We start from the raw sequence: 24,952 nt of genomic DNA on the forward strand, positions 1-24,952 counted from the left end.
ATTGGACATATTTCTTTATCTCTCTTCGTAGACGCGTTTCTTACAGTAATAAGTATAAAGATATGACTATTGAGACTGTTTGGAAGAAGTTTCCTATAAGAGAAACAGAACTTAGTCTAAGTAAAGTATTAAGATGTGGACAAACATTTAGATGGAAGAATATTAATAATATTTGGTCATTCACTACCAATGATAGAATCATTCTTTTGAAACAAGATCCAGATCATATCCATTATTCTCATATAATGAGAGAAGGGACCACAGGTTCTGATTCTGAAACCTTTGAATTCATAAATGATTATTTCACATTACCAATTAATCTCTCACAATTATATACTCATTGGAAATTTCAACATGAAAAATTTAAAACCCCAACTAAAATATCTCCATTTGATACATTTACGGGGATAAGAATATTAAGACAAGATCCTTGGGAATGTTTAATTTCATTCATTTGTTCATCTAACAATAACGTTAAAAGAATATCTCAAATGTGTGATAAATTATGTGTCAACTTTGGAAAATATATAAACACATATCAGGATCACGAGTATTATTCATTTCCATCTCCAAAAGAATTATCTGCCCTTGATGTGGAATCAAAATTACGTGAATTAGGATTCGGTTATCGAGCAAAATATATTCATAAAACCGCACTTCAATTCGTAAATGATCCCAATATTACATTGGATAAATTAATGGAATTACGTGAATCCGATCATCAAACTGCACATGATTTCTTGTTACAATTAACTGGTGTGGGGCCCAAAGTTGCAGATTGTATTTGTCTAATGTCTTTGGATAAACATGACACCGTACCCATCGATACCCATGTTTATCAAATTGCAATTCGAGATTATAAATTCAAAGGAAAGAAAGATATGAAAACTTTAAATAAGACAACTTATGTCGCTATTAGAGAATTTTTCAAAGATATATTTGGTGATTATGCTGGTTGGGCACAATCGGTTTTATTTGCCGCTGATTTGGCTGATCTTAATAATGGTACAAATATAAAAGTGGAAGACGAGATAGAAGTGGAAACGAAAATTCGATTAAAGAAATCAAGGACTGGAATAGAGTTAAAGGAAGCTTCTAGGAAGAGGATAAAAGTTGAAGCGTAGTTGAGCTTTTCTTGTAACTTTAAGGATAGACTGGTCTGAGGGCGTAACGAAAGCGCGGTATTATATAGCAACTGACGTTCCACAAGTTATAGAAAGTTTAATAGTATACAATAAAGAACATAGGTGTTTTATATGATCGTAAATGTTAATGCGCTGTATTTGTGGCCCCTATTGACTCTTATTACCTCTTTGCATCGATGTTTTCGAAATGGCGTAAATTACTGCAACTTCTTATTCCATCTAGCATTTTTTTTTTTTGCAGCCAAATTGCCCGACTTCAACAGGTTATGGTAGAATCTTGTGTAACCAATACGAGATGCAGTCAATATTTGTCTTAAGTGTCGTTTCGGAATCAAACTTATTTTAGTTAGCAGCTAATTATGAAATACAGCAGCAGTATTAGTTTTTGTTAAAAAGTTGGCAAGAATCTTCTAGAAAACGAAACAAAAAAAAATCCAGGCAGTTATAAACTCAATTTCAATCCTGCTACAGACATTTCCGAAACAAATATTGCATCCTACATCAGAGATATATTACCTAGTCATCAAACTACATCGATAAGCGACTGAAGAAACGTCTAATAGATGATAGTTTGGAAACCCCAGGGTCGGCAAAATTTCACAATCGGGCGTGTGGTCTAGTGGTATGATTCTCGCTTTGGGCGACGACTTGGAAACAAGTTGAATAACTACAAGCATGCGAGAGGCCCTGGGTTCAATTCCCAGCTCGCCCCGTTTCTTTTTAGTTTTTGGGTTGAATGATATTACTTTGTGTCTTGATTGATATTGTGTTCAAATTTGGGCTTGAAATCGCAGTGGTTCAACAATGCGACTATTTTTTTTATCTGGCTTATATTTTTTCTCAGATTTCAATAAGCTCAAGACTCTCTCTTCGTATCATGTTTATACCACGGACGACTTCTATAAGATCACTTTCTATTCCAATAATGTATAAGAATTCGATTTGTTTGAATGTTGGGAATTGAGAATAATTTTTGGTTTTGTGATTTGAAAAATCCAATCGTCAGATAGATTTCTCATTTCCTAGACATATTGTTATACCTTTTGACATCCAAGCAACATGCTTTCTTCAATTAGTACCTTATGGACTCTTTTTAGTCATCTCATGAATATAGGCTGACTGAAGAAAGATTGTCATTATTGGATTCATTCTCTTTGTTGCAAAAGGTTAAGAAGCATCAGTTCTGATGTATACGCCGTAGCACGAGTAAATCTCATCCCATTGAAAAATTCAAGAATTCCTCACCAAAAGTCGTGTGCCAGACTAAAATATTCATTGAATTTTTTTTTTCAACTAACCTTCGCAACATCTTCTTAAAAGAAAAATTTTTCAATTTAACTCCCATCCTTCACCTTTTCATATTCTCCAAGCACAAACAAATATCCAAAGATGCCTTTCCAAAAAGCTTTCAAGACCTCTGCTTACCACTCCAGATTCCAAACTCCTTTCCGTAGAAGACAAGAAGGTAAGACCGACTACTACCAAAGAAAGAGATTAGTCACTCAACACAAGGCTAAGTACAACACTCCAAAGTACAGATTAGTTGTTAGATTCACTAACAAGGATATCATTGCCCAAATTGTTTCCGCTCAAATCACCGGTGATGTTGTCTTAACTGCTGCTTACGCTCACGAATTACCAAGATACGGTATCAAGCACGGTTTAACCAACTGGTCCGCTGCTTACGCTGTTGGTTTATTAGTTGCCAGAAGAGCCTTACAAAAGTTAGGTTTAGATGAAACTTACAAGGGTGTCGAAGAAGTTGAAGGTGAATTCGAATTAACCGAAGCTGTTGAAGATGGTCCAAGACCATTCAAGGTTTTCCTTGATATCGGTTTACAAAGAACCACCACTGGTGCCAGAGTCTTTGGTGTCTTAAAGGGTGCTTCTGACGGTGGTTTATACGTTCCTCACTCTCCAAACAGATTCCCAGGTTGGGATATCGAAGCTGAAGAATTAGATGCTGAATTATTAAGAAAGTACATCTTCGGTGGTCATGTTGCTGAATACATGGAAGAATTAATGGATGATGATGAAGAAAAATTCAGAACTTTATTCAAGTCTTACATTGAAGATGAAATTGAAGCTGATGACGTTGAAGGTCTTTACGAAGAAGCTCACGCTGCTATCAGAGAAGACCCATCTTTCAAGAAGGCTGAAAGCAAGTTCACCAAGGAACAATACGCTGAAAACTCCAAGAAATACAGACAAGTTAAGTTAACCAAGGCTGAAAGACAAGCTAAGATTGACCAAAAGATTGCTGAATTCCAAGCTGCTAACTAAATGTATTAGTCTTCTAATTAGTATATTCTTTTAGTTTAAAGTGTATAAGTATTTTATAACTTATTAATTTTATCAATAAATGCGAGATACTTGTATTAAAATTTTATTCTGTCTATAAATAAAAACCTATAAAATGCAATATTACTTTGTTAGGTGAGCTCTTTGAGCATCGTTTAATAATTTATCATAAATCTCGTCAACCATAGGATTCACATCTTCTTTTGAATGGACTGATCCATTCTCGTTTGAACTAACTGTTCTACCTTCATCTTCTTCACCGTCATGATCTTCTTCCTTCTTTACAGGTGGGATCAAATTATCAATGGTAATTCTATTATCGTTAATCTTACTAATTAAATCAGTAACATTCTTAATCCCCTTTGCATTGATAATGGCATCTCTTAATTCGGGTCCCGAAGGCAAGGCACTTAACAATGGTAAATTAGGTTTACGTTCTTCAGGATCATTCCTCAGTTGCATAAACACACCCAATCTATGGAAATCACCTTCTTCCAATTCTTGCTCCTTGGCATGCAATGATGTCTGGGAAGAATTTCTAATCAAGACAGGACGACCAGTAAGTTTGTCCACTGGAAAAGATTGCCCATTCTCAGAATTTTCAACAACGACTTGATGTGGAAGTAAATTCTGATCAATTGTTGCTGTGGATTCAAAGTAGCAATTTTGAGTATTATTCATTGCAACAGAATTATGTGGTGACAAGATTGGTCCAGTTGTTAACAATTCTCGTGAACTTTCGTGTAAATTCATCTGGTCGACTGTAATACTTGGAATTCTAAACATTGATGTGGCTGAACTGTTATTTTCTTCTATAATTTGATCCCTGGACGTAGTTGGTGTCAATTTTGAATAATCATGCTCCTCAAACATATGAACCAACTTTTCCAAACTTGCATCCAATAAACAAAATCTGACCAAGTTTTCTTTCCCATCAAACGATAATTCTCCTTTGTTTCGCTTTTGAAATAACGCATCAATGGTGGCATGGATATCTTTTCTAAGAGTTCTCGTCTTTTCTACTATGGTATTGGCAATGATTTGTTGAATCTTTCTATCCTCCTTTTGCGAAGAATCGAATTCTGATAATAACTTTTCGGCAGTTTCCATTAATAATGATCCATCAAACATTATTTCTTCTTCATTATCAGGTCTAGCATGTGGCATGTATTCTGGTTTCAATGAAATATCCATGTTTCTCATAAGATAAAATGCCATTCTCAGTGACAAATCTTCCGATACTAGATCATAGTCCAAGTCTAATGCAAAAATAGAATGTGATGACTTAACAGCAGAATATATAGTAAAACATGCTGTGTGAGTAAGGTTCCTATTACCAAGTAAAGATACATGCACAAGCTTGGGCATCTTAGATAAGAATGTAGCAATGGACCCAATTGCTTTCGGTGACAATTCATTTAAATCAAAATGTATTCTCCTTAAGCTTGGATATTGTGGCAAATACTTGGCTAACTTTGTAATTATACCCGGGAATAGCTGTGGTAAAGAACTCAAGTCTAAGAATCTCAATGTTTTTACGTTGATGAGAGATTGGATCAACTGTGTAGCTTCCTCAATATTTGATAATTGTGTACCGTTAACCGAAAAAAATACCAAATTCTCAACACCTTCATTAAAAGCTCGAATAAAAGGTTGCAATTGACCTTGGGATAAATCATTAGATGCAATATCAACACCCACACACTTCGAATTCTTATCTGTTAACCAATTAGCAACGACCTCGGCCTTGGCCACATTAAGATCAATACCAGCAATTCCTAATCTATAAGTCGATTGTTTTACTGCATTATTTATAAGTTTTTCAAAAATTTCATCAGACAACTTACATCCATTAATCACCAACTCTTCAATTCCACCTCTTAACACTATTGATTCAATAAACAAATCCCAGTTCATATTAGCACGGATGCAAGTTTCTTTTGTGTCCGATTTAATCCTTTGCTGGGAAATATCCAATTTCTTTATAGTTTTATTCTTTGCTAGGAACTTGCATAGAATTTTCCAACCAGTTTCATCAATGGCGACGTTCCTTAAAGATAACTTTTCCAAGGCTCTGTTGTGACATAATGAACTCAAAAAGTGTCTAAACATTTCGGTTGTCATTGTAACATTATCAAATATAACGGTATTAATAGGCGTGATTGCAATAAAATCAGAAAATGATAAAACATCAATCAATGTCGGTTTTGGATTTAACATTTTCAAAACCTGCAATGGTGCAGTCTTATTTTTCAACTGTTTCAAAGTGGCTGGAATTGGCAAAATTTCACGTAAATGACAACAACGGGTATATATTGCTTCCAAAGTGATTTCTCCTTTCGCATCTTGCATAGATTCTGGACTTGAATCCTTAAAGTGTTGTTCATGAACATGTAGCGGTTGATCAATTGCAGCATCATGGGCTAGTTTTTTGCTTGCTTTGGTGTACATATCAATATCATCTTCGGTATCGTAACTACTCTCATTTTCTTTAATGATGCTAAATTTCAGAGGCTTGAATGTTGCAACTTCTGACGCGATCTTCATTGCCTGCGTGTGTGCTTCTAGAGCATGCCTATTTGACTCAGCCAACGCTCTCTTCTGTGCTTCCACTGCCATTGCAATTTCTCTTTCGGTATATTGAGTTTGTTGTAACTGTCCTTGTGATCCAGCTTCTTTATTGGCTTCGTTTACTGAGATTCCAAGACATAATCTTGGTATGGGTGCAGCAATATCTTGTGGAATTAATACATTACCTCTCCTAGGTCGTCTAGAAGGAATTTGTTGTTGAGGATCAAACTCTAATTTATCAATTGCAAAGTTAACTCTTCTTAATTTGACATCATCCAAACATTTTATGGGCACTTTTTCTCTATTTGGATTCTTATTAAGAATCATGCGGGTAGTTACAACGGTAGGTGCTGATGATATCGAACTTGCATTTGATGATCTTCTTCTGAAGAATCGAAGCCCATCTGAAGACGATGGAGAACTGGAAAGTGTCTCTTCTTTGTTGAGATATGATTCCTTAAATATTGGTATTGATCCGCTTTTTGGGGTTAGCGAATTCTTTCTTTTCGTTGGTATTGCAATCTCAGCGGGTGGCTTATTTACTGTACTAGCTAGATCTCCTTGTGGCTTTGTTTGACCTTCTCCAAGTAAGTTGGGGTTTAGAGTCTTTTGTGGTTGATGAGGAACATGGTGGTGATGGTGGTGATGATGATGTTGCCCACTAGCAGGGGTAGATGCAGTAGAACTAGAAGATTTGAATTTAGACGAAAGGGAACTAAATAGTCCTCTTTTTCCGCTATTAGATCTAGACACAGCTGGCGAGGATGTCTGAGATGGAGTTGGAATGGCAGATCCCGTTCCAGACATGTAAGACCTCATTTCTGCATCATGATCATTGTAGACTAAATCACTTGTCAATGAAGGAGTAATGAAATTAAAGCTACTCCTCCTCTTTTCTGATTGGTTTGTTGATTCAGCTTTCGTTGTTCCAGCAGATGCTGATGAAGATCTAGAACGCCCGACTTTCAACTTATCCAATTTCGAAGATGTTGGTTTAGTTGTTGCAACAGGTGAAATCATCGTTGAAGTGGGTGTGGTTGCCTTTTTCTCTTCAGGTTTCACAGTCGTATCTTTCTGTGTATTGGTATCAAGTTTGGTCGATTCATTAGAAATGATTTCTTCCGATTTTGGTTTAGTTTCTTTATCTTCATCCTTCTTCTCAGCTTCTTTTGACGGTACAACAGGGTTTTCACTTCTATTAGATGTACTATTCATTTTCTTAATTAATTTCTTTGATTTACCTCTAAACAACCAATCAACATCAACATTGGTCACCCCAGTTTCTATTTTGTCATTATTTGCCGGGAGTGGTGATTTCAGTTGCTCTCCATGGTTTATAGTCTCCTTAGAGGGTGGTTTGGTCTCTACCATTGGTGATCTATTCCTGATGATATATATGTGCGAATCAAACGGTAATGCAATGGGTTAATAGTTGTGGAAAATGTGTGTTTTCTAAAAAAAGCCTAGAAAAAGATTTACGGAAAATTCTCCAGGTATAAAAAAAAATGGGTGGGAGGGGAAACAATGACAACAATTGGATACTGAAACCAAGTAATGTTCACTGTGAATGATGTCACTAATTAATTTGATTTTTGTACCTTAAGAACACTTTGAAAATAAAAGTGTTTAAAATAAAAGTATTTAAAATAAAAGTGGTTGGCAATATACGCAACCCAGAAAAAGGAACCAACTTGTCAAAAAGAAATAAAACTGATATGTCAACTGTCAGTTAACCCAAGAGAAATTTTTCTTTCCCTTTTCTGTATCAGGATTTTCTTTGTGCAATGTGTAATCAGTGGTAAGTAGGGGAACAAACAGGGGCGCATTTCGGAGGCAAGAATTTTTGATTTATCCGTTGGGTGATGATGCGGTTTGTACGACCGAAGCAAATTGACACAGATTTCGCACCAGACTAAGCAAGATTTCACAACAAGAAAAAAAACTTCTTCCAACGGTATTTCGGTCCGTACCAAATAGTACCACAAAACCAGTAACATATAATTAATCACCCAGTTTGATAGCAGCGTACATATCTAGTTCTAGGGAATGGATGAATGATGAGATACGAAAAGATAGACTTGACACCTCTCGTTGTAATTGGAATGATATCTCTTACAGGTTTAGTCTTATTTTTTGCAGCAATTTGTTCAAGATTCAGCGAAAAGATGAACAATTAGTAGCCTGCTGCTAAGTTTCTCAAATGGAACATGAACCACTGAAGCAAACAACAGGGAAGTTGACCACCACAGCATACAAACTACTAACCTTAGATTAATCCCGAAGAAGGTTCTCAAATCAATGAAAATTACCGGTAATATAAATTGGAATATTGTTGCAAAAAATTAAAACCAATTAGATTTGACTTCAACTTGCTGCTTTCAGTTTCGGAGTATTAAATCAGTTTCTAGTAAGGAAATGACTTAAGGCCAATTTCAAGTTAACGGCAGATTAAAACGGTTATGATTAATAGTTTTGCAGAGAAGACAAAGGGTCTAAAAGGGTCTAAATAGATAAGGAGTTTTTACAACCATTTTATGTCGTTGTAATTACAAATTTGAAAATGAACAAACAGATTCTAGACGTCATTCTGGACGACATTTCAATTATTAAGCGGAAGTGTCTATATGCAGTACTTAACGGGTCCGACTTTATTCCGAATTTCTTTTTCTTATGAATTTATGATTTCCTTCTCCTCTTTTTGTTTTTTTTTAATGGAGAGGAGGTCGTGTACTTATGGATGACATATTCCCATAAAGTTTTTTTGAGAAAATTTACACTACCATAGTAAATTCTTTATAAATAAAAATTAAATTTCCCCTTCGAAATTTTATAAAATTGCTTAATCTTTTTAATCAACTTAAGAAAAAGGGAAACCACCAAAACCGTACATTTATATATATTACTAACCCTTTTCACTATCATAGACAATCAAACATAATTACATAATGTTTTCTAGATCACTCACACAAATTTCCAGACAAATTATTGTTAGACCTACAGTTATTCCAACAATTTCTAGAGCTATACCTATCATATCTAAAAGATCATATCATGAGAAAGTTATAGACCATTATGAAAATCCAAGAAACGTTGGTGCTTTAAATAAGAATGACTTAAATGTTGGTACTGGTTTGGTAGGTGCACCAGCATGTGGTGATGTCATGAGATTACAAATTAAAGTCGATGAAACTACTGGTAAAATTGAAGATGTTAAATTCAAAACTTTTGGATGTGGTTCAGCAATTGCTTCAAGTTCTTATGCTACTGAATTAGTTAAAGGTAAAACTTTAGATGAAGCATTACAAATCAAGAATACTTTTATTGCTCAAGAATTATCATTACCTCCTGTTAAATTACATTGTTCAATGTTAGCTGAAGATGCAATTAAATCTGCAGTTAAAGATTATAAATCAAAGAGAGCTGCAAGACAACCCACTTTAGGTCCTGATGCTACTAGCACTTCTGCTTCTTCAGCTGTTGCTGCTTAGATTTTACTGGCGCACGTTTATGACACAAGTTTTATTTATTTGAGGTTTAAATTTTTTTTAGTTTTTTTTTGATTTGGATGTTTTACGGATTGTTTTAATTATATAAGTATTATTGTTCATTTATATATAAATAGGTTTAATGTCGTATTGAATATTTCCTTTTTACTTTATTAAATGGTTAATTGAAATTGTTATCTCTAATTGGCTCAGTTTCCTCGAAGAGCACATTCTTTGATTTTTTTTTTCCTTCCAAAATATTTTTTTTTTTTTAATTTAATTCCGTTTTGTGCGTTATCAAAAAAATCCACATTTTTTTTTTGACTCCAATTATTAACTCCGGGTATTTTGGGCGTTCGGAAGAATATAGGCTCGGAAATTCGGTTTTATCAACGCATAGTACCATATTCTCGGATACAAGTCATTAGGAAATATCAAACAGTAGGCATAAATAGAATTGGCAATGTGGGGGATGTAAGGGTCATCGTTGGACAATTTAAAGCTCCCTAAGTATTCATTGAATGGCTTAGCTGGAGTGCTAATACTTTAGTTTTCTCGAAGGGATTAACATCTAAAGCCAACTGGATTGAATATACTTGACAAATACTTTCCCTAAGAATCCCGTTTCTTCCACTTCACAATGATTAAATTTAAAATAATAAACACTAATCATTCCTAAACTACCAATCAAATTGATTAATCCTAATCCAATTTTCTTCCACTGTTTATTGAATTTATGTTGTAATTTCATAACACCATTAACAACATGATAACTAATAGTCCAAATTAATCCCATTAATCCCAAGGTATTTAACCAAGGATATTTCAAATTTAAAACGTATGAAATATAATCCAAATTTACTAAACTTGAATCTCCTTCATAAGCCCAAGGTACATATCTAAATTTATAAAAATGATAAGCAACCAATGGAATTATCATATATCCTGAAAATTGTAATGGAGTAATACCAAAAGTTGTTGAAATCCATGATTTCTTATATCCTAATCCAAAAATATTTGAAATTCCTCCAAGTCCAATATCTTGATCATCATCACTAATACGAAGTTTATCATTATCATTAGAACTTCTTCTTCTTTTATTCTTTCTAAATAATCGAAGTCCAATACCTGAACATACATGTAAAAGGGAGCTACCATATATTATAAAATTTTCATATAATGGTAAAGATTGGAAAACTGCTTTAGCCATTGAAAATACATCTTGTTTAATATCTGGATCAATTGGTAAGATTGGAACAATAATTACTGAAGTTAAATGAATACCTAAGAATGATACAAATGTATATGCACTATATTTTTGGATTTTAAGAAGAAGTGGAATTAACCATGGTTTATTATTTCGTGGGGGAGGAATTACAATTGAAGATTCATTAGTTGTTACTGCATGCATATCAATTGGTTCATCTAATGGAATTGGATTGATCTTGGTAAGTCCTTCTTGTGACATTTCCATTGGGAGAAGATTGTTATTATTACAATATTGTTAAGGAAACAAAGTAAATAAAGAAAGAAAGAATAAAAGTAAGAAAGGTTAATTGAAAATCTTTAATGACACCATTTTTTTTTCTCTTTCTTTATGATGGGGTAACGATTCCACCAATCACTATGAAATTATTACTAAAAATAGTAGCAAGCAAACAAACTCATAACAATTGCGTTGGTCTATAACCAGATATTAATCATTCTATATAAACCTTTATTATCTCGATTGTTTGATGTCAATTATTGGGCAAATAATGGAGTTTATAAGCTAGTAAATAGGGATGGTCCCCGTCCCCATATTAATCTAATAGTAAGGGTCGTGCAAAATTCAAACATCTACTCAGTATCTATTTTTTGTTCCACTGGCACACTTCGCCCTTGGACCTAACAGAGTGTTGTTCAATGCTAATAATAAACCCATAGAACACACAATCTAATAAAAATAATATTCATAGAGTCATGTCATCATCATCATTTGCACAAACAAGATCACAAGCATTAAATTTAGAAAAACAAACAGAACAATTACTTTCACAATATTCCCAATGTCAATTACAACAAAATTTAGAACCAAATCAAGAAGAAATAACAATTATAAATCATATTCAAGAAATCTTAGATAAACGAAATGCAATAATCAATAAACTTAATAGAATTTCTGAATCAATAGATATATCAACTTCAAAATTACAACAGTTAACTAGACATCGAGAAATCTTACAAGATCATACATTTACATTTCAAAGAATTGCTAATCAAATTCAAGATGATAGAAATAGAAACAATCTTCTATTCTCAGTTCAATCAGATATAAATGCTCATAAGAAACAATCACAGACTCAAGATACTCAAACCGCTAATGATTATATTCTACATGAATCTCAAAGGGTAGATAATGCCAATAGTATAGCTGATAGATTATTACAATCAGCATTCAATACTCGTGATGAATTATTAAATCAACGACAATATTTATCAAATGCTCAAAGTAAGATGTTTAATACATTACAAAATATTCCGGGAATAAATGTATTAATTTCTAAGATTAATACAAGAAGAAAGAGGGATACTTTGATTTTAGCAAGTGTCATTGCATTATGTATTATTGTTTTATTCTTTGTATAAGAATGGGAATAGTTATTGGAAAGATTAATCAATAGAATCACCGGTGATGGCGTAGTAGGGAAATCGGCATGTGCAACAATTTATTAGAGTAGTTAGATGTTATATACCGATTTCTCAATTAATGGAAATGTTTATACGGTTATCTCATAGATCTTGTAGTTTCAAACCTCTGCCTATTCATATATACTCCATTGTCTTATTGGTATTGCTTGGTGGTACCAAAGCACTTTCATCTCGCTGAACTTATACAATTGCTTATATAAATATTCATTTCTCTGACTATTTGAATATTCACAAGAATATTCTTTAATATTAAGAGGTTCACTAAAGAAGTCTTGGCTTATAAGATGAGCTGTTGTTCTTGTTGCAGTCGTGTAAATCCTATCTGAAAAATATCACACTGTTTAAAAAAAACAACGTCAAAGTGCTGGAAGAAGTAGGCTTGACAAAGAAGACACAAAACATTCAAAAAAATAAATTGATGTAATTTTTAACACGAACTTACATTCAATCACCTTATTATATAATCTTCTTATATATCAACTATAACAACCGAAAATAAACTCAATAACCACACACATCAATGCTGGACGAAATTCAACAACAAATACTTATAATTAAGCTTAAAAGAATTCAAGAATTAAATAACCGTCTTCGGGAAACATTGAAACGAGAAAGAATTCCTGCTTCTACTGCTGGTGGACTGTAAGTATAACCGAGTGAGAGCATGTACCAAAATGTAAACTCATTTACTAACTAAGATTTCTAGAATTATAGATTTCATTGAAGAAACTCCTGATTACTTAGTTCCATATAATTGGAGATTACCTGCTGACCAAAACAAATTCGCTCAATATAAAAGCTTAAAGAAAATGCGTCAAGGTCAACAGAAAGCTGCTGGATGCTGTGCCATTATGTAATATACTGTTATAGCAAAGAATTAGATTTTAATTAATTAAATATGTTTATCTTTTTTGTATATCAAAAACAATGTGGAGTTTATCATACCAACATCAACGTACTAAGTCTATTTAAAAAATCAAAATGCAAACCTTCTACATAAAATCAAATATCAATAACCCATTCAACCACCTAATTGTGGCTCCTCTTCCTTCTCATCAATCGAAATACCTCTCAAATGTTCCATACTTTGATTACCCAAAGTATAATCCTTCTCTGTCTCATCAGTTCCACAACCACAATCATAATTCTCTAAAATCTTAGTACAATCATATTCCGGTTTTTTCAACACTTTATTCACCTTATTATGAACATCACAACCCCATAAGGCAGCAGTTTTTCTTGATCCAGTTTGTGGTGGATATTTTTCTAATAATTTAATAAAATGACGAGCACAATCTCCACAGGGATATACTTGGGCAAATAAATATAAATATGTATTCAACGTTTCACGTTCATTTTCAGTTGGGTTATCGGGATAACGAGCCAATACAGTATGGAATAATTTCCAGGATGCTCTACCTAATTCAGCACGTAATGTAGCATTACCCATTTTTGGCATGAATGGAGTCTCGGTATATTTGTTATCAGCTGTTACATCTGATGCTAACTCCGAGTCCGCAGCAGAATTGGATTGTGGGACTGAAAGTACCACCATACTACTATCTTTTTGTAAAGTTATTGGTTTGTTACTTCCTAGTGATTTATCAGTAGGTGTTGATGTCATAAAATATATTACACTTATTACTATTATGAGTAATAAAGTGGTGACAAAAGGTCTTCTGATAGCTTTCATTTGTCTTTTGATAACTTATAAGCTTATAATACTGAAGAAAAGATGAGTTAAATGAGATATTTACAAATGATGATGGTTACTAAATTTGGTCAGTTTGAACAGTCCACTTTTTCAAGACTGAGCCCTTAGCTGTCCAAAATAGGAAATAATGTCTCGCACGACAAATGTGGCATACTATTAATAGCCAGGGCTACTGGGCCAATACCGAGCCAACATGTATGAAAACCAATTCAAGAGGAGCTACTACGTGGTCATAATCTTTTATCGGGGGCACCTGAAGTGGTTGCCAAACTCGGTCTTCTAGACTATGCGTTATTTAAAGTTATCTTTAGAGTAAAATATGCCACCCATGAGAGTAACATCGCCATGCATGAACAACTTTCAATGAAATTGATATGTTAAAAGTAAAATGCATATATATGTAAACACCCTAAACAACTTAGCTTACCTATGCATTCTTTCTAGGAATGGTAGCAGCGTCTAATACACCAGGCAAAGGTTCATTTCCAATATTCATTAATAATTTGATTCCACCAACAAATAATACTAATAAACCTAAAGTCGTCCAAAGGAAGAGATTTGCTTCTACTGAAATATCTTTCTTAGCACAATCAGATCCAACCCATCTTGTGGTCTTAGAAGTTTTCTTATTGAAAGATGGTTTACATGCACATGCCCAAACTGAACCAGATTCAACACAATCTCCATGAGAACTACATTTATCAGTAGCTACTTCACAAGCATCTTTAGAATCGAATCCTTTGGAGAAGGCAGTTTGACGTTTTTTCAATATTGATGAAAGTTCTGAATCTCTTTTTTGTACTTGTCTGATATTTTCATGAGAAGGGTTTGAAATAACGATGATATTGAATTTGGATGATAAGTTGTTTAATTCTTTGAATAATATTTGTTGGGAATCGTGATATGTTTGAGAATCTCCAATTTTATGTTTAATAGATAACAATGATGATAATTCAATGAACAAACTATCAGTAGGAGATAATTTTGTTTTACCTAAATGAATCAATTGTGATAATTCATTAATGAATAACCTATCATTTGATAATTGATAAGATAAAATCATTTGATTATCTTTTGATGTATAAGATTTCCAAATATTTAACAACTTTTCATTGAAATAATTAAAATGATCAATCAAACTTTCATGATTTTCTTCCTTTGTGATTAATTTAATTTCTGGAGTTAATTGAATAACTTGATTTCCATATTTACTCAACAATTTAGGTAATTTCTTAAATAGCAATTGATGTACGTTTTTCTTATGATTAATCATAAAGGAAGGTTCACCCAATCCTTCAACACCTCTTAAATAAACAAATAAACTTGGCAATTCTTCCTCATTGACATTATGTTGTTCATTAAGGAATTCAATAAATTTAGAATCAGAGCCACCTAATTGAAATCTATCTTCAATACCCAATTTATCACCAAAATAAGCAAATGCTTCATGAGCAGAAATTGTTGAAATTTGTGAATTAGTATGTGGTTTATTATTCAATTCATAAACTGATATATCACCATGAGGCTGCTTGGAATGCTTGGCTGAGACAGTACAGCTAAGAGCTAAGAATGACCAAGACACCAAATTGATAAATCTCATTTTGTGGATTTGGATATTGATGTTCAAATAAAACAGTGGAAGATGAAACTGAATTGGGATTTCTCAGGTTCGATTTTTTTTTTTTGGTGCTGCTGGTCAGGAACCCATTTGGTTAAGGAATTTTCAAGGAACAGTTATGGAAACCATTGGGAAGACCCGACAGAGAATAGACAGACACTTCACTAAAGGGGATCTCAGATTAATTGGATAAGAATCACCATATAGATCGTTATAATTTATAAATATGCTTAAATTTATAAGTTTGTTAAGAATGAATTATAATTACTATATAAAAGAGTAAGAGAAGAACCAGCTATTAAAATGTTTCATCCAATGTAATTGTAGGTGATGTTGGAAAATTAGTTGCTTGTGGTTTCTTTAACGTATTGCTATTAGAATCAGTCTTCACATGCAATCCAGGTTTAAATAAAGTCTTTGTAGATGACCTTCTAGTTATAAAGTCTGGTCTCTTTGGCGATAATGATCTCGATCTTGATCTTTCTTGTTCTTCGTCTTGTTGAATTCGCAATTCTTGTATTTGTTCATCATTATTATATTCGGTCAAGTCAATTCCCAATTTAGCTAAATCACTTAAGACATTAAATTGTTTAGGTTCTGGTTCATTATAATCAGCATATTCATTATTTGGATCATTATAGAAATTCTTAAACTTCTCTAAACTAGTTGTAACTCCCAAGTTTGTTAAATTATCAGTAGATTTTGATTGACGTAATAAATTTTCTTGTAATGATATCTTAATATATGGAAACATTGATAATAATTCACTTTCATTGGATAAATAAGTATGAGCTGATTGTGCCAGCAATTCATCATCAAAAATGATTATAATTCTATTCAAAAAGGGTAAATTAGACCAATTCAGAATCTTTTGGATGTAATCATCATGATTTAATATGCTCAATTTGATTTGATCAGCCAATGATAATCGTTTCGTGTCTAACAATTGTGGTTTGTTGGAATCAACAACAAAATCACCCTTGGTTAGATTATTAATAATTATGCAAGTTTTAGGAACACTTAAATCACTATAACTAATCGATGAAGATCTGGATATGCTTTGGGATTTGTCTGCCATGTTGGGCGTACTCTGGGCTTAATATATGCAAATGGGTTTGAATGGGTTGTAAATTGAATAATTATGAATTTGGGTTTGGAATATTATCTCTTTTCCTGGGGAGATGTAGTTTTATAAATTTGTTTGAACGTCCAGGCTTTTTTTTTTGTTTGGGCCAGTCAGTCTCCCTACTTTGTTAGCTTTTCCTTCCCCCTTACTTTGCTACTGAAGGGAAAATTATTTCCCTTGCTGCCCTTGTCCTACCAGGAGACTAAAAATTGGTAGGACATAAAAAAAGAGGCACTGCTAAATATTCGTAATTCACCGGGCAATTTAGTCAATTGTTTCTCGGGGTCTAATTTCTTCCCCCGGAGCGGTTTAAATGGAAGTTTAGTCTGTTTACTATTTAGTTACTGAAAGAGATTACTCATTATTAATCCTGATTAAAATATATATGATAATGTAGGGAACACCCGGGATTAAACTTCCCATTACAATAAATACATGAAAGAGATTTGTATTCATTGAAAGTTAATTCATGATAACAATCACCACATAGTATAACCTTTTCTTCACAGTCAATATCATATTTTTCAATAGAATGACCAGCCAATTCTTCATGACATTTATAACAAGGATAATATGTCTCACAACACTTAAACTTTATAGCAATAATATCTATTGATGAATAATAATGGATGCACCTTGTGTGTTCATCAATTAATTGACCCTTTAAAATGCAATGATCATCAATTTTTTGAACTGTTGATATTATACGGGGAGTTTCTGTTGACATTGTAAGGGGGAATGTCCAGCTCAATACGCAGAAGCTCAGCTACGTGGTGTTTAAGATTTCCCTTCGCGTCATTCATTTTCTCTATTTTTTCACACCGTAAAATTTATCCTTGGAGCGAAAAGTAAAATTTAGAAATGTACAACAGCTTATACACTCATTCGTATTGCTCTCATTCGGGAAGTTATTAATTGATAAAATACGCATAGCCACGAGACATCTACAACTTCGATGATCTTGTTTAGCCCACCTTTCGCAAGATTTCGTAAGTCTAAGATATAAGAATTTTAGATGAGGCATTTTTTTGCAGCCATAGCCCCAAAGCAAATGTATTTACAAATCATTTCTGGGCAACCAATTACTATGGTTTTAAAATTGAGGGGATGGTGTGTTTACATGAGTCATCAATCCGGGGGGATGATTGTTTACTGGGGATTTTTCCAATATCAGCTCCGTAGTTATCTGGTTTCGATACTCTGTTTGCAGTGCAACTAGGATAATACTTGGAACCAGAAACTAAATTCCTTTAACTTCGCCTGGAGAAATAGGGTTATAAGAGACAGTCTCATGATGTAGTCCAATTAGTATGCCATCATCTAAATTTCCAAATCGCCATACCAGATTTATCAGTGTAGGATATACTAGGTTATATTCAAGCTCAGCCCTTTTTGTAAATGGAAAGCCAAACATTCTTATATACAAGTCAAATTATCAATTCACAGTTGATTAATTGCTAAAATGAGACCCATAATTAGACAGTATCCCCAAATTCTTAAGAGATAATCTCCAGCCCTTCGAATTGATCAACAAAATACGACAACATAGAATAGAAATTAATACCAACATTATATAACAAGCAAGAGACCTCCCCTTCTTTAATAATGTGGAGTCTTTTATTAAGTTACTTAACAATATAATATAACGTGATCAGTGCTGTTTCATTTATTTGTCACCAGACGTTTCTTGTAACATTCTTTTGACCATTCTGCATCAGACTGTAGTTCAGCTGTAAATGGCATCTGGAAAGGCATCCGAGGTTCCGATCTTAGAAAGGAATCGATGATCATTAAGCACTTTAAGTGTTGCAATTAACTTCGCCATTGCAGCTCGTGTAAGAAACATAAGCCTTCGTTAACATGCCTCTCTTTGACAACAAATTCAAGGCGAGACAAAGAATAGACAAACACCATTCAATTGTAAAGGCAGTCGTTTTGTAAATGATATGCAAGTTGTCATACTTTCCACAATGCAGAAGACAATTTCTCTCGCAGTTCTAGATCGTCGTCGAATATTCCGTTGAAGCAATCCCCATTGCTCTACTAAGCGAACTACGAGTATGCGCATGGCTACTTCTAGATGGGTATTTTACCTCCCCCCCCTGTTTCTGGCAACAAACAATAGAATGAATGTGCAGGGAACTCTTAAAATAACACATCTATTTTGGTTTTGCGACTTATTTTTATCGTTGTTTTTCGAAGTTGAGAACACCTGGAATTTTGCAACTTTCCTCATCGCTAAGTCCAGTCTTCAAAAGAACCTTATCGGTGAACCAGATAAGCCAGCACCTTATCCTTCCTCTGCTCAATCATTGTTTCCGGCAATCGTCCATTACTGGTTAAAGAATTGGAATTTTAAGTACCAGAACCTTTTACGAATTTTATTTTTTTTAATATTCTATCAAATAATTTTTTAAATCTCAAAACTTGACAATTTTGTACCTCCAAATAAAATAATAATTTTATTTTCTGAAAACAAATGAGAAATAACTCTTACCAAGAATTAGCATAAGAGGTTCTCATGAAACCAACCCAGCAAAGGAAAACAAAGGCGAAAGGATAATGACACTTCCAAGGAAATCAATTATTTATTAATTGTAATATAAATTAATCTTCGTCTCGTGAGAGCCCAATTGCTGACATTTCCAAGATAGTCCAGGTCATGCTAAGTTTGCACCTGTTGACAGATATTGGCATTAGCCCCATGCATAATAAACTGATGCGAGAGAATAAACTAAGCACGACCCAATATTTTTGAACACAATAGATCCCAAAAATGAGTCTTATCCGATAAATTTGTTCCCCACCATTGTAGCAACTAACCATCTGGTGATTGAGTGCAGTCTCCTTTGTTCTTCTCCACAAATTTTTGATTGCTTCTTGTTTCATTCAAGTTCTACAAAAACGAATTTCCTAATTCGGATTAATTATGAGGCGCGTCCATTTTTTTAATTTAGAAAAAAAAAGCTGCAACTTCTTCAATATTGCTCGCTCCTTATATCCTCAGTCTACAAAGATTTTGTTGGTATAGGATAGGGGCTATATTTCTACACATAGTTAATTGCTCCAAAATCTTCCTACCAATGCCTCGTAGCCGAATAATAATTCACAAATCCAATTTATTTTCGTGACGTGTTATAATTACGAAAAGTTTACGAAATTCCTGGAAAAAAAAATCTTGGTCTACATCGCATGATTCTATTGAAAAATTATGTTCAGACAAGAAACTGTCAAGTTTTCTTTGGTTACCCTTGATATATATAGTGCCGCCTGATAGTCAAAACAATCAGATGATCATGTTGGGAAAGATTTACTTGGCTGTTTCAATTGTCATAGAAAATATGTTGGCCTGGTCAAAGATGGCGGGGGTGATGATGTATGTGAAATTTCTTTGCATCTACCAGACTGAAAACCATAGACTGTCTCCGGGAAACTCTCTTTAAATGCCGCACAAGTCCTATTGTACATCTTGTTATAAGCCAACACAGGAAAAATAAGAACAAATTGAAACGGCCGTATTTGAGTGTTTAATCTAGACTGGAAAACATATGCAAATGTGGAAGGTCACTGTAGACACCAAATAAACCAAGACCAAGGAAACAGTAGAGCATAGATTAGCGCAAAAAGTTCTTTGAGTCAATAATTAGATCTCAACTAAGCACGCCTGAAGCTAGGCGAATAATAGGAACTATTTCTGGATGACACAAGTTCATTCTAACCGAGAATTCAATCTTACACAGACTCAGATCAAACGAATATTAACTCTTACACATAATTACAAAGGAAAAACAGAACGACATTCCGAACAAAGATATTATTCGAAACAGGCAGACTTATAACCTAATTAGTTGCATAAACGTGAACCAAAACAAGTTTGTAACTTGGCCAACGACTACCCTATTTGTTACAAATTATGCTTTGTGTTTCAACGCAACTAATTAGCAGGACAAAAACGGTACGTTACCACATCTCACATGGTGATTTAAGACCGAATGCAATATCATTGTATCTTGTAATCTCCTTGCGGGATCGTCAAAGGAGTCAACGCTCGATTCAATGGTTTCCTGAGTAATTAATCACAATATTAGGAGAGCATTCTCTGTTGCTATGTTTCTTGTCCCTCGTTTTTCATTGTCATTTTTTTGCAGCTTTTTATTCGTTCATAAAAGTAAATTAATCAGAAGTTTGAGATTTTTTTAAATTCGAACTTTGACTAGCTCTGCAACGCTGTCTTAAGTTGAGATATTTCCAATTGCAAAGCGTTATTGCGGCTCGCCTGAGTTCTATATTCATGTTCATGCATGGCGTTAATGTAAAATATGATTAAGCAATCATACTGCTGCCAAAATTTACCAGCTGTACGCCAATCGTTTCTTTTTTTACAGCCAAAAAAAAAAAAAAGTTAATTTCGGCGGAAACAAACTTAATTGTTAATTAAATTAGTAATCAATTAAAATTAAAAGCTGCCAAATTTATGTGTGATTGTCAACCTCCATCGTTCAGAGTCTAAAGGGGAATCCACACATTTAGGATTTCAGGTAGAAGAGGCAATTTCTTTCCGAGATAGATTAATTAGTTACAATCTATGTTTTTTTTAATTGGAATCATACTAGGAAGATCTTCTTGGGGGGTGGGGGGTCTGATGGCTTGCCTCTTTTTTTTATTTTTATTTTCTGAAAGTTCTCATTCTTTCTTTCTAAAAATATTTTTAGAGGGTAGAAAAGAAAAAAAACTCAATAAAGCATGGAAAAATAATTTCTTTCAATGCTACAAACGAAAGTAAAAAAATAAAAATCGAATGAGAGATTAATTTCGAAATTTTATTTTTTAAAGTTTTTTTCTGCGCAAAGTTGCATATTTCACCACATTTCCAGAGTGACAAAAAATATTTTATTTTATATGTACAAAGACCAAGTTCTTAACTTTAAATTTTTTTGAAAGTCTCAACCCCCCCACGTAATATTTATTATTGTTTTTCTTTGGTGTTTCATATAAATAAACCATTACTTTTCCAATTTTAGAATTTTAATTAAAAATTGCATCAAGTATCAAAACAAATGATATAAGAATTAACAATGTTACAACAATTACAATCACCTTTCTCTTACTCACTCCCCAAAGCACAAGCTTGTGCACAAGAACAATTATCCCCCCCAATTTTTTCGGATAGACAATCTTACAACACCACATTACTAGATACACCACTGACACCATATCCAATCAGAAAGAAACAAAGAACATCTTCAGGGATACTGGAAAAGTTATCTCTAATGCAATTCAAGTTATCAATGTTAGATGACTCATTAGTTAAAAATGAAGTATTACAACTAGTACAAGACCTTATAGACAATGAACAAGAAAGTATGCTACCACAACGTTCCTTCGAGGAAATGATAATAAATACCCCTCCACCATCATTAGAACAACACCAAGAAATTCGCACTCCATTATCATCAAATTATCAATACGTTGATTGTTTTCAAACTCCAAAGGAAAGAATAATAGATTGGGAAAGAAATTGTCCTCAAGCTCCTAAACAACCTAATTTTGTAGATTTCCAGGAGAATGATGCAATTGATTTCGAGCAACTCATGTTTGATTGGGAATCAATATAATAGAAATCTCAATGTAATGACATGTACAGTCATGGATACCACCAGAGCATAATCTTTCAATTCTTTCATAATAATCTTTTAATTAAACTCCTTTTGGTAGATCCAAAATGGGAGACTTTTATAGTTTTGTATTTTGTATAATTTATGTATTTCAGTAAAGAATTTTAATAGAAATTTTTATCTTATCGTTTTTGCTTTAAACAAACAAGTTGCAAAGTTTCAGACCAAGAAGTAGACAAATACCCTGCCCAGCCGTATGACTGAAGCAAATTCAGAAATTGTGGTTGTTTTGATCTCTAGTCCGCTCACTTAGTTAATGGTACAGTTTCATTAACCTTCAAAACTGACCTGTAAAACCTTCTTTTTTCTAAACCAAAGATGCGAGGTAGAGATATGACAGACAAACTTTTGGCAACATTGGCCAAGACATGTACTTCGATGTAACATGTCATGACTTTGGTAGTTTCTTTGTAGATGACTGTTATTTTTTTTCTTAACAGGTGGGCTTTTCTTAGGGGGTAAAGAGAGAAAAAAGCTATCATAAACTTCCATAGAAGTCCTATAGCGTATCAATGGTCATTCTAAAAAATACAAACTCCCAGCCCCCGAATTCGATAAGATTCCCACCTCAATTCATCTTAAGTTGTGTTATCTAGAAGGACTAGAACGTTGTCTACAATTTTGTTTGAAATGCGGTATTTTTTTCGCTTAGGGGTAGTTTGGTGGCTTAACCCCCTTTTTTTTCTATTTCTGCTTAAAAAAGTAAAATTATTTGGAACACCGCCTTGTTCATGTGGGAATACACCACGATGATTCAGCAGGGAAAGCAGAGGAATATCGAATATGAAATTATTCTTTCATTTGTCATTCCTGAACGGACCCCTATCGATTGACAACGACTAGGAAACAAGCCAAGGTTCAACGTGGTAATGCCAACTCTTTAGGGGGGAGCCACAGGGAGCTCACAATCTCAGCGATTGCAACATCGTTCATGTTCTTGCCTACCAAAGGTATACCCTCATTCTTTTAATTTCCTTGTCTATATAAGGGAGTAAACTCTACCCTTCTACAGTCCTTGGAATCTTCCTTTGGTTGTTATCGTTGTTACTGGTCGTATTGTTGTAATGGCGAAATAAGTTTAGATAAGGTTTTTAGATCCCCCAGGTGTGAGAAAAAATATTTCCTCGATCAAAAATTTCCTTAACAAGAAGATGCGGCTAATGTGTCAATCTGCAAGATCTGATAACTAAACTATTATACATAGATTCTAGAAACGTGATTGCTGGGAACAATAAGTAACTGATTCTAGAATATAAAAGTATAAAAATCTCAATTTTTCTATTTCAAATTCCAAAAATTGCCGACTACAAAAATTTAAAGGAAGTACCACCGTCAAGTGGATCTATAATTGCCACCCAATGAAGAAGAATATTTGTAGCATGGCAACGGCAAAAAACTATTCTTGTCGACTATTTTACCAAACGAGTGACTACTGTGACTAAACTCCAGATGTTGTCAATTGATACTTGAGGGTCTGCATTGGATCCTAAAGAAGCCATAATTTTAGGACAATCGAATTTTTCCGGTACCTTTTTTCCTTGTTAGGTTGATATGAAAACAGATAAATCTGTTGTCGGGGAGAGTATGGTCATAGCTAGGTCACGCACGACACGAGGGAAGTCAACGACAAATGTTGGTATTTTGGACATGTCAGTGACAAATAGAGGACCATTGTTTAATGTGGCTTGTCAACGAAAGTCTGCATTTGCCCCACCTCGCAAGAAGAATACGGATTCGTACGGACTTTCATGGAATTGATTTTTGAGACGATTTCTTTTATAGAGATGTATTTTTGTGCTTAATATGGCTATGTCTGAATGTAAATGAAAAAGATGCTATATTTTATATAGAAATTAGAAATAAAACTCTGATTGATGCCAAAGCAGCACAACCGTGCTACCAACTTGTTTTGGGTCGCGTCGTCGCTGCGGTCGTGCGAAAAAAAATGTGGTCGCTTCGAAACTCTGGTGCGATATTCGCGCTAGCGACTTTTGTTTGTTTGGAAAAATCGCACTGTTAGGCAGCAACCCGCGATCTGGTACCACGAAGCTAGGTTCTTGAAAGTAATTGGATCCCTCAATCTGATATCCCATAGACTACCTACTAAAGACATAACGTATATATGATTTATCTTTAGTTTAGCTCCTAGCTTGTAGCCAATGTTGTCAGGAATTAGAATGAATTTTTTGTGCAAATAAAATCTGTCACAATTAACAATAAGGAACAAAAAACATTTGGTGTTTTTGTGGAATGTTTTGATTTTTCTTAATAAAATACATTCTTTGAAATTTTATTAGGATGAGGACACCAACTTTGCAATAGTTGAATAATAATAAACAAAATTTCAGTTTCTCCTTTCTTTTCTACACTTCTTCCTTTTCTTTCAATAGTATCAACCATTTGGTCTAAGTATAATTAAAGACTCATTGAACATCTAGAATCTACTACCAATACATACCGAAAGGCACCAGTTAATTTTCAAAAACTCAGTAGCTAGCAAAAAGGAAACCAAAAGTTTTCCCAGAAAACTATAACTCATATACTCTTTATCCCAACTATTTTGTCATATAAACAAAATATCCACACTCGCTTTATTTTAAAAATATATTGAGAGCTTTGAGTTTTA

At 33.8% G+C, this 24,952-nt stretch overlaps 10 protein-coding genes across 10 annotated transcripts; 5 read left to right on the plus strand and 5 right to left on the minus strand. All coding sequences in view use genetic code 12, as the record gives it.

The window, feature by feature from the left end:
* Positions 1 to 62: 62 nt before the first annotated feature.
* On the plus strand, positions 63 to 1,124 carry OGG1 (8-oxoguanine glycosylase; the record flags this gene model as incomplete). The annotated part of the gene is made up of 1 exon (XM_049406929.1): positions 63 to 1,124. One exon carries the CDS (start codon positions 63 to 65, stop codon positions 1,122 to 1,124), a length of 1,062 nt encoding a protein of 353 aa, XP_049263592.1.
* Positions 1,125 to 2,534: 1,410 nt separating this feature from the next.
* RPL5 (60S ribosomal protein uL18) lies at positions 2,535 to 3,428 on the plus strand (the record flags this gene model as incomplete). Its single annotated transcript, XM_049406930.1, has 1 exon — positions 2,535 to 3,428. The coding sequence occupies one exon, from the start codon at positions 2,535 to 2,537 to the stop codon at positions 3,426 to 3,428; it is 894 nt and encodes a 297-aa protein (XP_049263593.1).
* A 141-nt stretch (positions 3,429 to 3,569) lies between these two features.
* LPI9 (protein phosphatase regulator) lies at positions 3,570 to 7,388 on the minus strand (the record flags this gene model as incomplete). Its single annotated transcript, XM_049406931.1, has 1 exon — positions 3,570 to 7,388. One exon carries the CDS (start codon positions 7,386 to 7,388, stop codon positions 3,570 to 3,572), a length of 3,819 nt encoding a protein of 1,272 aa, XP_049263594.1.
* Positions 7,389 to 8,962: 1,574 nt separating this feature from the next.
* ISU1 (iron-binding protein) lies at positions 8,963 to 9,505 on the plus strand (the record flags this gene model as incomplete). Its single annotated transcript, XM_049406932.1, has 1 exon — positions 8,963 to 9,505. One exon carries the CDS (start codon positions 8,963 to 8,965, stop codon positions 9,503 to 9,505), a length of 543 nt encoding a protein of 180 aa, XP_049263595.1.
* Positions 9,506 to 10,073: 568 nt separating this feature from the next.
* On the minus strand, positions 10,074 to 10,970 carry J8A68_003112 (uncharacterized protein; the record flags this gene model as incomplete). The annotated part of the gene is made up of 1 exon (XM_049406933.1): positions 10,074 to 10,970. The coding sequence occupies one exon, from the start codon at positions 10,968 to 10,970 to the stop codon at positions 10,074 to 10,076; it is 897 nt and encodes a 298-aa protein (XP_049263596.1).
* A 494-nt stretch (positions 10,971 to 11,464) lies between these two features.
* Positions 11,465 to 13,050, plus strand: J8A68_003113 (GOS1; the record flags this gene model as incomplete). Its single annotated transcript, XM_049406934.1, has 2 exons — positions 11,465 to 12,104; positions 12,908 to 13,050. 2 exons carry the CDS (start codon positions 11,465 to 11,467, stop codon positions 13,048 to 13,050), a joined length of 783 nt encoding a protein of 260 aa, XP_049263597.1.
* Positions 13,051 to 13,214: 164 nt separating this feature from the next.
* Positions 13,215 to 13,817, minus strand: J8A68_003114 (flavin-linked sulfhydryl oxidase; the record flags this gene model as incomplete). Its single annotated transcript, XM_049406935.1, has 1 exon — positions 13,215 to 13,817. The coding sequence occupies one exon, from the start codon at positions 13,815 to 13,817 to the stop codon at positions 13,215 to 13,217; it is 603 nt and encodes a 200-aa protein (XP_049263598.1).
* Positions 13,818 to 14,334: 517 nt separating this feature from the next.
* On the minus strand, positions 14,335 to 15,507 carry J8A68_003115 (uncharacterized protein; the record flags this gene model as incomplete). The annotated part of the gene is made up of 1 exon (XM_049406937.1): positions 14,335 to 15,507. The coding sequence occupies one exon, from the start codon at positions 15,505 to 15,507 to the stop codon at positions 14,335 to 14,337; it is 1,173 nt and encodes a 390-aa protein (XP_049263599.1).
* A 316-nt stretch (positions 15,508 to 15,823) lies between these two features.
* Positions 15,824 to 16,603, minus strand: J8A68_003116 (uncharacterized protein; the record flags this gene model as incomplete). Its single annotated transcript, XM_049406938.1, has 1 exon — positions 15,824 to 16,603. The coding sequence occupies one exon, from the start codon at positions 16,601 to 16,603 to the stop codon at positions 15,824 to 15,826; it is 780 nt and encodes a 259-aa protein (XP_049263600.1).
* Positions 16,604 to 21,726: 5,123 nt separating this feature from the next.
* Positions 21,727 to 22,266, plus strand: J8A68_003117 (uncharacterized protein; the record flags this gene model as incomplete). Its single annotated transcript, XM_049406939.1, has 1 exon — positions 21,727 to 22,266. The coding sequence occupies one exon, from the start codon at positions 21,727 to 21,729 to the stop codon at positions 22,264 to 22,266; it is 540 nt and encodes a 179-aa protein (XP_049263601.1).
* Positions 22,267 to 24,952: the final 2,686 nt, after the last annotated feature.

The sequence above is a fragment of the Hemisphaericaspora subhashii genome (assembly GCF_019202705.1).
Source record: "Hemisphaericaspora subhashii strain CBS 10753 chromosome Unknown scaffold46, whole genome shotgun sequence".
NCBI lineage: Eukaryota > Fungi > Ascomycota > Pichiomycetes > Serinales > Debaryomycetaceae > Hemisphaericaspora > Hemisphaericaspora subhashii.